At 39.8% G+C, this 13,195-nt stretch overlaps 1 protein-coding gene across 2 annotated transcripts in view; it reads left to right on the forward strand.

Annotated features, from left to right (window-relative positions):
* Positions 1-13,195, forward strand: part of SNCAIP (synuclein alpha interacting protein) — a 149,779-nt gene that overhangs the window by 107,158 nt on the left and 29,426 nt on the right. For both annotated transcript variants that reach the window (XM_007102578.3, XM_055086730.1), the window contains exons 4-6: positions 913-1,781; positions 3,445-3,624; positions 9,235-9,348. In XM_007102578.3, coding sequence (XP_007102640.2) covers positions 913-1,781; positions 3,445-3,624; positions 9,235-9,348 — 1,163 coding nt within the window. The remainder of the gene's footprint in view (positions 1-912; positions 1,782-3,444; positions 3,625-9,234; positions 9,349-13,195) is intronic.

Here is a 13,195-nt window from a genome sequence, read left to right on the forward strand (position 1 = left end):
GGGCCCGTGAGCCATGGCCGCTGAGCCTGCGCGTCCGGAGCCTGTGCTCCGCAACGGGCGAGGCCACAACAGAGGGAGGCCCGCATACCACAAAAAAAAAAAAACAAAAAAACAAAAGAGCACGTTCCCGTGTGAAACTAGTGCGTTACGTTGCTTTGTCATATGCCAGAAAGGACTGTCAAATGCCCGTGAGCAATGGTTGACTGGAATACTCAGTCTGCGGTGGGATGAACTCAACCATGGCTTATCTCCCATGGTCCAGTCAGTCCTGACCACTTCATTCCTTCCTGTTCTTTCCCTAATCCACCTAACAAATCACCTAGGGAATCACCCAATAGGTATCAGTTTAAGTTTGCCCAATATTAAACCATTTATCCCTTCTTTCTCTGAGACGTCGTCGTAAGCTTTCAGAGTATACCCGTGCGTGTGTGCGCATATGCACGTACATCCCTTCTCTCCCTGGATTAGTTTGGAAGTTCGTTTAACACAAAGGATCCTATCCTCCAATTCTCTTTTGCAGGGTGGTGGCAAGTATCAAAATACTATCAAGGAGGTGCCACCACCCAGGGAATAAGCCTGATTATCTGTCTGGGTTTGTTTTCTTTAGCTGTCTGCCTTCACTATTATTACTACTTGAATTAATTTTGAGCCAATATGTCATAACTTTCTTTTATCATTGACTGTTTTTCAATGGTAAGTATGAACCGTTTGTTTTATGATATACGTTCTCTCTTAATTCGTCCCCTTTGAGCTTCGTCCTTAATTCATCCCCGGGCTTCCTTTGAGCATTACTTGAGTGGACCATGTCTGCCTGCATGGCCACGCTATTTTCAGTGTTTCAGATAGTCCCCTATTTTAATTTATTTTAAAACAGTTTTTAATAGTCCCCTCTTTTAATTTATTTTAAAACAGTTTCTAGCTCTAGCTGGAATTGCAGTGTCTCAACTCTTATTACAAACACACAGAAGCCCACGGGAATCGCCGATGTATACAGTAAGTTCCGCCCAGTGAAGCGAGTGTCCCCACTGAAACATCAGCCAGAGACTCTGGAGAACAATGAAAGTGATGACCAAAAGAACCAGAAGGCAGAGTACCAGAAAGGGGGTGATTCTGACCCAGGCTCCCAACCTGAGGAGCTCAGCCCCAGAGATGGAGAGAGCAGCCCTCAAAGTAAGAGCACGGAACCCAGCCCTTTGCTGGGCGAACTGGAGCATTATGACCTCGACATGGATGAGATTCTGGATGTGCCTTACATTAAATCCAGTCAACAGCTTGCCTCTTTTACCAAGGTGACTTCAGAAAAAAGAATTTTGGGTTTATGCACAAGCATCAATGGCCTTTCTAGCAAAGCCTGTTCTACAGGAAATGCTGAGCACTCACTGTCCAACATGACACCATTTTGTGTTCTCTCTCCTGTGAAAAGCCCTCACTTGAGAAAAACATCCTCTGTCGTCCGTGACCAGCAGAAGCTCTCCACTGAAGAATCCGAGAGTTCTCCTCCTCTGGTTAAATGTGGCTCTGCATATGAGCCTGAAAACCAGAGTAAGGACTTCCCAAATAAGACCGTTAGTGAACCTCATGGTCGGAAAGTTGACAAGGCGATGCCAGACTGCCAGCTCAGGGCCTTCCATCTGCAGTCCTCAGCACCAGACCCCAAACTAGAGGAGCAGATCGGTGGCATGAACTGGACCAGCTCCCAAGGCCCAGAAGAAAGGAGTGAGTACCTGAAAAAAGTAAAAAGCATCCTGAACATTGTTAAAGAAGGGCAAATATCTCTCCTGGTAAGTATGAATTAATTCCTTATACATATTAACAATCTAGAGACTCCAGTTTTATCAGCTCCATTCATTAGTAACAGAATGATGATGCCTTTGTTCCAATTTTTGTTTAATCTCTACTTGTAGCTTTAGTTGGGAGATGTGACTTCTGAGTTTTAAAATTATAAGATAGGTGGTTAGCACAAGGAAAAACAATTGGCTATAGAGGGGAGTGTTATTTCACTTGAACTTTGCCTGAATTCAACTGGAATAAGGACACAGAGTCTAAAACAAAAACAAAACGAAAAAAAGCCCAGCACTTTCTTTAATATGAATCTTAATGTCTTTCTTTTTTGCTTTTCAAATGGTTCCCAACGCTCTCACTCAGTTATTTGTGGGGACGTCGGTTCCTTGCTGATGGGGGACCTGCCAGATACATGAACAGAGGGTCTTCTGTTTTATCCTGATCATTATTCAGAAGACTTGGACCAGGATGTTTGAAAGCATTTGCAGATAGAAACTCACCCTGGAGCTTGACTGCCCTCTGACCCACATGGAGTTTTTATTTAGTTCCAGGTCCGCATGTCTAGGGAGAATGAAGAAGCTTTTCCAAAGACTCTAGACACAGAGTAACATGATGTAAGAAAAGCCTGTTCTGCTTAGGCTCAGAGAAAACTAAACTGCAGTCACATTCCATCTGCCTACGTTGTTCTTTCCTGGCTTCCAGACTTGGATCAAACAGTAGTAAGCCTGAGCTGACACCGTGGTGTTAATTAAAGTCTCATTCAAGAAAATCATCACATCTTGGCAGTGTGATTCTACTTAGGGTAGAGCCATGCATAGATACGTGTAATGCACTTGGTCTGTTATCACACATCTTAGTGTTATAATAGGATGATATGATTGAACCATTTTACTAAGTAAAGTAATATTTTTTTCATCTCCTGGAGATGTCTTTTCCATTTCTGCTGGCTCTTCCTCTCTATTTCTCCTTGGTTCATTCCTTTCTTTTGTCTTTCCCGTGTTTTTATGTTTCCCAAGTGATAACACCTCTCAGTTTACCCAATGGTCTTTATCAACGAGTTTATACTCAGGGTACTGAACTTCACTAGAGGCGAGGAAACCAAAGGCCAGGTAGCCTCCAGATGCCCCAGGAGTTTGTTTAGGGATGAAAGTGTCTAGAGGTACCCGTGGGAGCACTGGCTGCAGCACCCATCATGTAGCTTGCCGTCAAAGCCAGCTCTCCATAGTTCAAGGCAACGCAGATGGTTAAGACAGGTAGTTCATTCATTTAACAAACCTACAACAGGGAATAAAATACAGCCTGGCCCTCAGAACTTAGCAGGAGTGGAGGAGACAGACAGGGAACCTGCCAGTTACCATTAGGTGTCATCGCAGTTGTTAGAAAGCCAGCTTGGAACAGCTACAGACTTGTTGACTCCTGTCTGTCACATGTCTCCCATGAAGATAAGTCACTTGAGCATTCATGTTCTAAAGCGCAGTATAACAAAAATGTCATTGAAAATCATTAGAATTAATTGCAAGGAGTTCTGACTCATTAGATCCCCATGGCTGCCACCAGGGCTTCTGGAAGCTCATCTCTTCTTCCCAGTGCCTAGAGCAAAACCCCCATAGCATCTCCTTGTGATTTATTGACTTAAGTTTTCTCCTCTCACTCTGTGTTCAGCCACACCTAGCTGCCGACAATCTAGACAAAATTCATGATGAAAGCGGAAACAATCTCTTACACGTTGCCGCAGCGCAGGGACATGCAGAATGTCTGCAGCACCTCACGTCTTTGATGGGAGAAGATTGCCTCAACGAGCGAAATGTGGAGAAGTTGACTCCAGCGGGCCTGGCCATCAAGGTGACTGGTTGGGGGCCGGGCCATCCACAGCTAAAAGTTGGGTTTCTATCTTTGAAGATTCCTAGTAAGCTTCAGTGTTAGAATGGAGGGAGAGAAGAGTGATATACCAATCAAACAGCAAATGAACCTATTGTATTTAAAAGGTTAATCATTTCAGTCACTAGCTGCTTTGAGATTTTGAGACTATATTCCAATTTAGGGTAAGCTTCAAATCAGCTAATAAAGAGAAAGGAAAATGATCTGTTGCCATTCTGAGAATTTTTGTTATTCTTAACCACCCCTGGATCTGTGTGAGGCTGTTTCATTTTTTTCCTAATGTGAGTATAATGAGCAAGACAAATGAGGAAAAGGTGCATTATAAGGGATGCTAGCACTCATGAGTATTTCAGACAATAAAGTGGACTTCTAATGGATTACATCTGAAGTTTAAACGTCTGCAGTATCAGGAGTTGTTTAGCATATCAGTGCCGAGTTTGCGTTTGGCTCTTGCAGAGTACAGTATGCTATCTGTCAAAAACTCCACAAATTAATGCCGACTGGGATAGAGTTAAAACCTAGAAACTGTGGTACAGGAAAACATGGTCTTTTATAGCACTGCAGTGAGTGCCTCTGTAAAATATAACACATCACTGGAAGGTTAGCTATTAAACTAAAATTACTTTTAAGATCTTTGGTAAATAAATGTGGAATTCAGTCACATTTATTAATAAGCCAGAAGTGAAGTTTAGGGAAATATAATACATCTTGTGCTTCTGCATGTGTACTTTACTTTACTTAATAGTTATGTCTTCTAAGAGCTGAATAATCATAATTTTTATAAATGGAATTATACTGAAATTTACTAGGGGAACTTGCTAGTTAAAGAAGTCTACTTGTGAATTCACTGAAGAACGTGTTATATTTGAAAAACAAGCAGTTTCCTTCCCCAGTATACCTCTTATGCAAATCTACATTTTTCCGTCTTCAATTTATTTATGATTCAGCAAAGATTAAAAAGTTGTTTTCTGTTTTATTTAATGTTACTCAGTGATTAGCTTTTTTGATCAAATAAGAAATCCATGACCCCAGTGAATATCATTTTCCTTTAGTTGTAAATGATGCTATGTAAGATTAGGAGCTGAACTGCAGGCAGCCATCAAGAAGAAAGAGAGGGCTTCCCTGGTGGCGCAGTGGTTGAGAGTCTGCCTGCCGATGCAGGGGATACGGGTTCGTGCCCCGGTCCGGGAGGATCCCACATGCCGCGGAGCGGCTGGGCCCGTGAGCCATGGCCGCTGAGCCTGCGCGTCCGGAGCCTGTGCTCTGCAACGGGAGAGGCCACAACAGTGAGAGGCCCGTGTACCGCAAAAAAAAAAAAAAAAAGGAGAAATGAAATGTGAAGTCAAAGTCAAGAATAGTGGAGTTCAGCAATGCGTACGAGTCCACCAGGTACTGTGTTAAGCTGCTGGCAAAACAAATTTAAATGAGACATAGTCCCTTTTCTTAAGGAACTGATAGCCTCGCGGATAAGGCAGGTAAATGATCAGTAATACAAGTGCAGGATGGCGAATTCAGGATCTAGTCCCATGTCAGAATCCTGTGGGAAGGCAGGAGTTGGGTTTGGTAATCAGTGGGCATGTGTCAGTGATGACTAAAATATTCTTGCAATGCCAGTGATGGTTGACATTCGCCTTGCCGTTTTAGTATTTATAAAATACAGTTCTCATTAGTTTTCCTGACTAATGGTGCAGTTTGAATATATTCTAACTACATAGTTGGATGAATTTTTTTGTTAATTTATATGCCCGAGTGCTTGTTCTGATACGGTAAGGATCTACAGAGTAGGAAGGTACATAAGAAATTTAGTGGTCATTAAGCCAACCCTAGGTAAACTCCTTCTATGGTATCCATATTAAGTGTTAATTCATTCTTAAACTGCTCCAGTCAACATAGGATCCCCATCATACAATCAGCATGCAAACTTAAATAATAAATTTTTTTTTGCTTCAATGAAGAACATACATCAGGCCCACAGGACTCAAAAGCTCTTATAGTTTTGCAGTCTCAGTCTTTTCATACTTTACTTCTGGACAATGATCTGAGAAATGGAAGCATTCTTTTACTCCTTTATTTAATCTAGAATTTACAAAAGCAGTAAGTACAAATATTTTATAATATATGCCACCCTCTTTGGCAGTCTGTCCTGACACATGTCCTGCCTCAGTCCATTAGTGTATTGTGATGGACACTGATGAAATTGAGGGAGTGCTAAGAAGTCATCATTCTTCCATTTTAGGACCTTGTTTTGAACACTAGTAACTAACTGGTGGTATTTCACCTCCTTAAGCACAGTTCTGAGAACCCTGCTGTCATTAAAGAAAACAAACTTGGTACAAATGGGCAGAAGTTGCTCAGATAATATGTCTCGGCTGACAGGAAGCAGAGTCAGAGACAAGGTATCAAATAAAAAGATTACATTAGAAAAGGGGTTCTGAAGTCATACCAAGGCTTAAGAACATCTCCCCACGCTGTTAAACTCCTTAAATATGGAACATCATAAGTTCTTGCCAGCTACATGCAGAATTTATTGAGTCCTTTCTGGGGACCCTACACTAGATACTGTGGGAGTTCAACAGGCATTATTAAGTGCCCTTTGGGAACAGTTAAGCAAAATAATTGTAACGAAAGATTTCTAAAAGGTGAGAACAGTCTGTTTTCTAAAATGGAGCCAGCACAAGAAATTACTTTAGAATCTAAACGGATTTGGAATGAAATAACCTTGATTCTCTTTTTATTTCTGAGTAAGCCCAAAGACAAAATGCTGGTCTGGTGAGAAAACATATAACCTACTGATATTCCTTTTTAACATACAGTGAGTGACCCAAGGCTCAGGGACTTCAGCAGGCAAAAATCTCCCACTAGAATTTACTAACACTTTTTGTTTTCTTGGTATTTCTATTAATGGCAAGTGATACTGCTTTCAAACTCATAGTAGTGATATAATATTTCCTTTTTCCTCTCTAGCAACTTTTTATTTGTTTAAATGTTTCCTTGAGTAACTAAACCTAACACACATCTAACAGAACATTCTCCCCAACAGCAGCAGAATATGCATTTTTCTCAAGTGCACATGAAATAGTCTCCATGATAGACCATATGTTAGGTCATAAGACAGATCTCAATAAATTTAAAAGGATTAAAATCATACAAAGTATGTCCTTCCACCATAATGAAATACAATTAGGTATTAATAACAGAAGGGAATTTAAGATATTCACAAGTATATAGAATTAACATACCTCAAAATAATAATTGTATCAAAAGAGAAATTACAACGGAAATTGTACGATATTTAGAGATGAATGAACATGCAACATACCAACATTTAAGCATGCAGATAAAGCAATGCTTAGAGGGAAATTTATAGTTGTAAATGCATATGTTTAAAAAAGAAGGAGGAGGATGAGGAGGAGGAGGAAGATCTCAAATTATTAGCCTAATCTACCTTAAGAAACTAGAAAAATAAAGCAAACTAAATTCAAAGCAAGCAGAAGGAAGAAAATTAAAATTTTTTCAAGCAAAAATAAATGAAATAGAGAATAGAAAAATAATAGAGAAAATCAACAAAACCAAATTTGGTCTCATAAAAAGATTTTTTTTAATTAGCAAGCCTTTAGTTAGACTGACCAAAAAAGAGAGAGAGAGAAAGAAAGAGAGAGAAGACTCAAATTACTAAAATCAGAACTATTGCCTCATATTTTTGTGTTCTGTGTAAATATCCATTGATGTAAATTGTCTTGCCTCATAGACGCTCAGTATGGTTCCTACACCTTTCTTTATTCAGAGGGAATGAAGCACGTTGTGTCAGTGGGGTTTTTAAAATTCTCCTAGGAAACACTGCATGCTCAAATTGTGTAATTTAAGGAAAGTCTGTAATGAATGATTTATATACAAAAGGAGGGTGGGTGGACAGGGTGTAGGGAGCCCGTGAAGGAAAGTGCAGTATATTGGGGTCAGTAACAACCAGAGCACAGTTACCAACCCAGAGCCTGAAAGGGCAGGGGAAGGACCTTGAGATAGAGAGGGTTGAGTAGAACTGCTGACTTTTGACCTTTGACTGGTGGCAGGACTCAGCAGACCAGTGGCACCTCCATAAAGGGGGAGTTGAGAACAAAGGGGACCTCAAACTCACTCTCTTTTCCTGGTCTCCTGTTACTGCTTTCCATTAGCCAAACCCAGTCAGAAGCCAGGGGGCAAGGGAGCCAACCCATACAGATCAGCCTCCCTGGGCAGGAAGGAGGGCAGAAACAGGAGGAGATAGATCTGAATGGGGCACCTGGAAGCTATCCAGCACACACCTGATCATGCTAGATGCCCCAGTCAGAGAGAACTATTCTGCGTGTGAATAGTTGGAAGTTGACTACTTGAAATTCCATTATCCAAATAGGAGTAAATGAAGAATGAGCAGATTACCCGCCCTGTCTTGTTTTTAGAATAGGCTTCCCTGGCTTCATGCCCACAGTAGTTCTTTTCTCCTGTGCTAAGGTCCCACACCATGCAAACCAGGAAAGCAGTTGAATGTCTCATTTGTCTTTTGGAGTTATTGTGAGGATCTAAGAGAGCATTCTAATACAGTGTAAGGTGACGTATTATGTGCTTAGTAAGCTGACATGCATTGCCTCATTTGATCTTTACAGTAACTCCATGAGGTAGCTGCTACTAACCCCTGCTATTTCATAGATGAGAAAATTGAGTATCAGAGAGGTGAGGTAAGTTGTTCAAGTCTCGTAACTAAGTGGTGGATTAAGGGCTTAAATCCATTCCAAAGTCTGGGCCTTAATCACTAGGTTACATATGTCACGACTGCCTTCCTGGTTTGCACAGTGTGGGATCCGAACACAGGAGAACAGGGCTACTGTGGGCATGAAATCAGAGAAGGCTTCAGTGAAAGTTGCATTTGAGCCAGTGTAATGGGATTATTTTCCTTTTCTTTATTTTGGACTCCTAACATGCTAACTTATCAAGAGAAAAAGCAGAGTTAATGGATAAACAAATTGTGGTATATTTATACAATGGAATACTTCTCAGCAATAAAAAGGAATAAACTATTTCCAAGCACTAGCTTGGGTGAATCTCAGAAGCATTATGTTGGGTGAAAGAAGCCAGATGCAAAAGAGTACATACTCTATTCTGCTGTGATAGGAATCATAGTGGTCGCCTGGGCAAAGGTGAGGGGTATGAGAGCAAAGGAGTACTAGAAATGTGGGCGTGCGGTGGAAATGTTCTACATCTTGACTGGAGTTGTAGTTAACAAGAGAATATATTTGTCAAAATTCATGAAACTGTACTTTAAAAAGAGTATATTTTATAGTTCGCAAATTATACCTCAATAAATTGATTTTAAAATAACTGATGAAATTATGAAAATGTGTTAAGTAAAAATTATGCAGTTGATTTAGAGTCAAAATTACTGTTCAGAAATATAATAGGTGATATACGTTTATTGTAAATGAATTAAGCCAGATATAAAAGCCAAAATTCATGTGATTTTTCCCTTGGTAAAATTACCACCTGTGAAGTATTTTTTCAAACCTGAATTACCTTAAATTTCTTTTTTTTTTCTTTTTAATCTAGAATGGTCAGTTGGAGTGCGTACGCTGGATGGTGAGTGAAACAGAAGCCATTGCTGAATTGAGTTGTTCTAAGGATTTTCCAAGCCTTATTCATTACGCAGGTTGCTTCGGCCAGGTATGAAGAAATTTTTAATTATCTTCTAATTGCATGCTATGTAATCTATCTCTTTTTAAATTTTTAGTCCATCAAAATCCAAACATAAAAAATCATCAAAAATGTATTCAAAGATTTATAAGCAGTGATATTCACTGCAGCATTTTTTATATGAAAGAAATGTTTTAAACAACCTAAATATTCCAGATAGGATATTGGATAAATAATGAAGCAACATCCATATGATGGAATTTTACAGAAAAATATTCATTACATAATATTGAATTAAAATGTATGATACAAAACTCTTCCTGTAATTTGGTACTAACTTTGAATTTTGGAGAGAGAGAAAGAGAAATAGATAATAAAACTAGAAAAAACTATGTCACAACTTGTTTTTATAGTAATTATCGCTCAGGGTAGAATTATAAGTGGCTTTTATTTTCTTTTTTATATTTTTCACTTTTTTCCAAGTTTCCTACAATAAACAAATTTAACTTTTGTCAAAAGGAAAAATGATAGATTTTCTTGAAACCAAAATTAAGAAGAAAATCTTTGGTATGGCATTAATCGAGGAAGTCTCCGTCCATTAAAGATAAGCAATCACACTAACTAAATGAGTCTCAGTTACAACCAGTTTCTGCGTTAGGAAATCCCAGTGTGAGTAATTGATGTACACAGATCACAATCCAGTGTATGCAGTGAAAAATCATCACTAACTCCCTTTGAGAAGGGTGACTATAAATTATCTTTTTTAAAAAAATTGGAACCACAAAATGCCAATCTCAGTCTTAAAAAAATATAAATAAAGTCAGCACTGTATTAAAATAGATTTAATCACATTTGTTTGTGGCAAAGAAAATTGCTTCTCATGCATATAACCTTATCCCTTTGGCTTCATAAACTTTCCCAGTGGCAGTAAATTGCGGTATTGTCAACAAGAGATTATGCTTTTTCAAGCATGACAATCTCAAATTTTAAAAATAGACTCCTAGAATATTACCACAGCCTTTCTTCAGGGGGAGTCATGTTAGGTGATAGTTTATTTTGTGCCATGGTAACTTCAATTAATATATATGTAATGTTTCCTGTATGTACCAAGCACCATGCCATTGGATTTTGTGTACATTATCTGGCTTATGCCTTAAAACAACCTTATTGGATTCTGTTGTTTTTATCCCCATTCTATAGATGAGGAGACTGAAAAAAGAAATCTTAAGTGGCTTGCATGTGGTCTAATGGCTAGTAAGAGCAAAGGCTGGATCTCAACTCAGGTCCTTTGGCTTTGGGACCAGATTCTGTTTTTCCTCCATTTGTGTAGATAATTTGTATAGCTTGTTTACAGTGGCACGGATACAGCTGCAGAAGTCTTTTTTTACAATTTTATCTAACAATACATTGTGATATTTGGAGTATCTTAACACAGCTTGTACAAAATTTATGGAATGAAGAAAGGAGCAGGAAGAACATTTAAAATTTGTAAAAGCCACTGTCTTTGAAATAATTACTCCATTTTCCTTGTGTATTGCACTTATGAGCCCCAGTCATGGTGCTCTACAAACAAACGTTAAGAATTAATAAGATTTGTTAAGATGCCCTTTTTTTGCTTAGGCTGGCAAAGGGGAGAATAGTATTTTCAAATGACCAAAAGAATCATTAAGACAATAGTCTTCATAAAGCATTCTCAATATAAAACAAAATTTTATTTATTCTCAAATTGTCTGAGTAATTGTTTCGTACCCCTGATTTCATTTGCTTATGTACAGCCTAAAGAGGAATTTCAGATATCAGTGAAAAGGCTGACTGCACTTTTGGAAGAGCTTGCCAAAGAAAAGGAGGAAAGGATTGCTTTGCTGTTCTGAGACTTTAAGTCAATAATTGGGCATCCGGCCTTCTTTGTCCTGAGCAATGTTGCTTATATGTGCCAGTTTCTCTCTTCAGCTCTCACAGCAGGCTTCTCATAATTTTGAAGCTATTGGGACAGAACAAAAGAAAGTGCCATTTCTGGGACTGGTTGGGTGATAGTGTAGTTTGCTTGGCTGGACTAGAGGAAAATATGGAAATTAGTGACCTATGTGAAGAGCCATGTCAAACATTTGCTTCATGTTAGTATCAGTCTTCAGATTGTTATTTCAAGCTGATAAGCATTTTTAATGACCTCAATTACAGCTTTGAGCAAGGCACTCCAGCAGTGCCTTCAGGAGAGCATTCCTAACTACGTAGAAAATGTAGAAGCCCATTAGGACTGCAAATTCTGCCCAGCCATCCTACATTCACCACGACCACTTATGTAACAGATAACCTGTGGAGATGCTGAACTTGGAACTATTACAAGGCTAATATTTTCACAAGAAAGACTGTTATTGAACAGTTTTCTAATGGATTCAGCACATGCGGGTTTTTCTACATCAAGCAGGCACTTGAGTGTGTTCTGGTTTTGTTTCTTCAGTAAATACCTTCGGAAAGGATAGTACAGAGGAAAATTCCTCTCTTGGTTTATTTTAGTTGCCCTCTGCCCCTCCTATAGATTCTTAAAGAATGAGCTCCATTTGACTCGCAATTTGTGTCCTTTTTCTGGTTAAAATTACCTTTAAGGGCTCCAGAACCATAGGGTAGCCAGCAGTTTTTAGTGGTCTCCTGGAGTGATGGATCTTTGGGTGATAGGAATTGATTTTCCTCCTCTTGACACACCAGGTCTCGGAGGGGGCAGTTATTTCATTCCCTGATTGTACCTAGCAGAACCGGCCACAGGAAGCATGAAGGTGAAAGCATGAAGGATGCTCAGGGAACGAGCAGGGGTGTCCTCGGATGGGCCTGCTTTGCTGTCCCTTGAGAGAGATGCTTGCTGGCGAAACAATTGAGACAGAATTGTCTCAAGTCAAAGTCACCGCCTGTGTAACTTGGGCAGTTTTATTCGAACATGAAGGTTCAGATGGTCTCGTCCAGGATCCCAGCAAAGCTCTTGTCCTCAGGTGCTTGGAGGCTCCGGCCTGTTTTGCATTGGTCACTGGTTCAGTGGGCTCTCTGATGCTTTCAACATCAAACTTATCATTTTGTTTCTGACTCTTTCATGTGACTTTTGGTCAAGGAGTTTTGCTACAGAAACAATAGGAATCATAGCATTAAGCATTTACCAAGAAAGAGCACATTTGCCTACACTATGTTCATTTTCCATTTTAAATGTTTGCCCTGATACGGATCAAAAAAAAAAAAAAAAGGACACTTTTTCAAAAAAGAAAAAGCTCAGCAGTTCCTACGAATGGTCATGAACAGTGATAGGCATGCTGGTGAGCGGGTTCCTTCCACAGGCTGTGTTACTGTTTTTCCACGGTTTATTTTAAAAAGGGAAAATATTCTGTTGACTTTATTGTTTCATTGTCATGGGGTAGAAATAAGTAAACAACACTGAAAGGGTTATGATTGCAGATGAAAGCAAACTGAAAAATCTTTGAATGGCACAAGCATTCATCTGCTCTCCAAGGACCTTTGAAAAAGCTTAACCAGGGCTTCCCCAGTGGCGCAGTGGTTGAGAATCTGCCTGCCGATGCAGGGGACACGGGTTCGTACCCCGGTCCGGGAAGATCCCACATGCCGCAGAGTGGCTGGGCCTGTGAGCCATGGCCGCTGAGCCTGCGCGTCCGGAGCCTGTGCTCTGCAACGGGAGAGGCCACAACAGTGAGAGGCCCGCGTACCGCAAAAAAAAAAAAAAAAAAAAAAAAAGCTTAACCAACACAGAGCTCCACAACCCACAGACTGACAGTTAATGTGATTTCTGTGACCCAAGGGTTGGAAAGGGAGTGTGTCCTTTATTGGAGTCAGGGGTCATGGGGCAACGAGCCATGGTGGATATTCATACTCAGAAGACAGA

This window comes from Physeter macrocephalus, chromosome 8 (genome assembly GCF_002837175.3).
Source record: "Physeter macrocephalus isolate SW-GA chromosome 8, ASM283717v5, whole genome shotgun sequence".
Lineage (NCBI taxonomy): Eukaryota > Metazoa > Chordata > Mammalia > Artiodactyla > Physeteridae > Physeter > Physeter macrocephalus.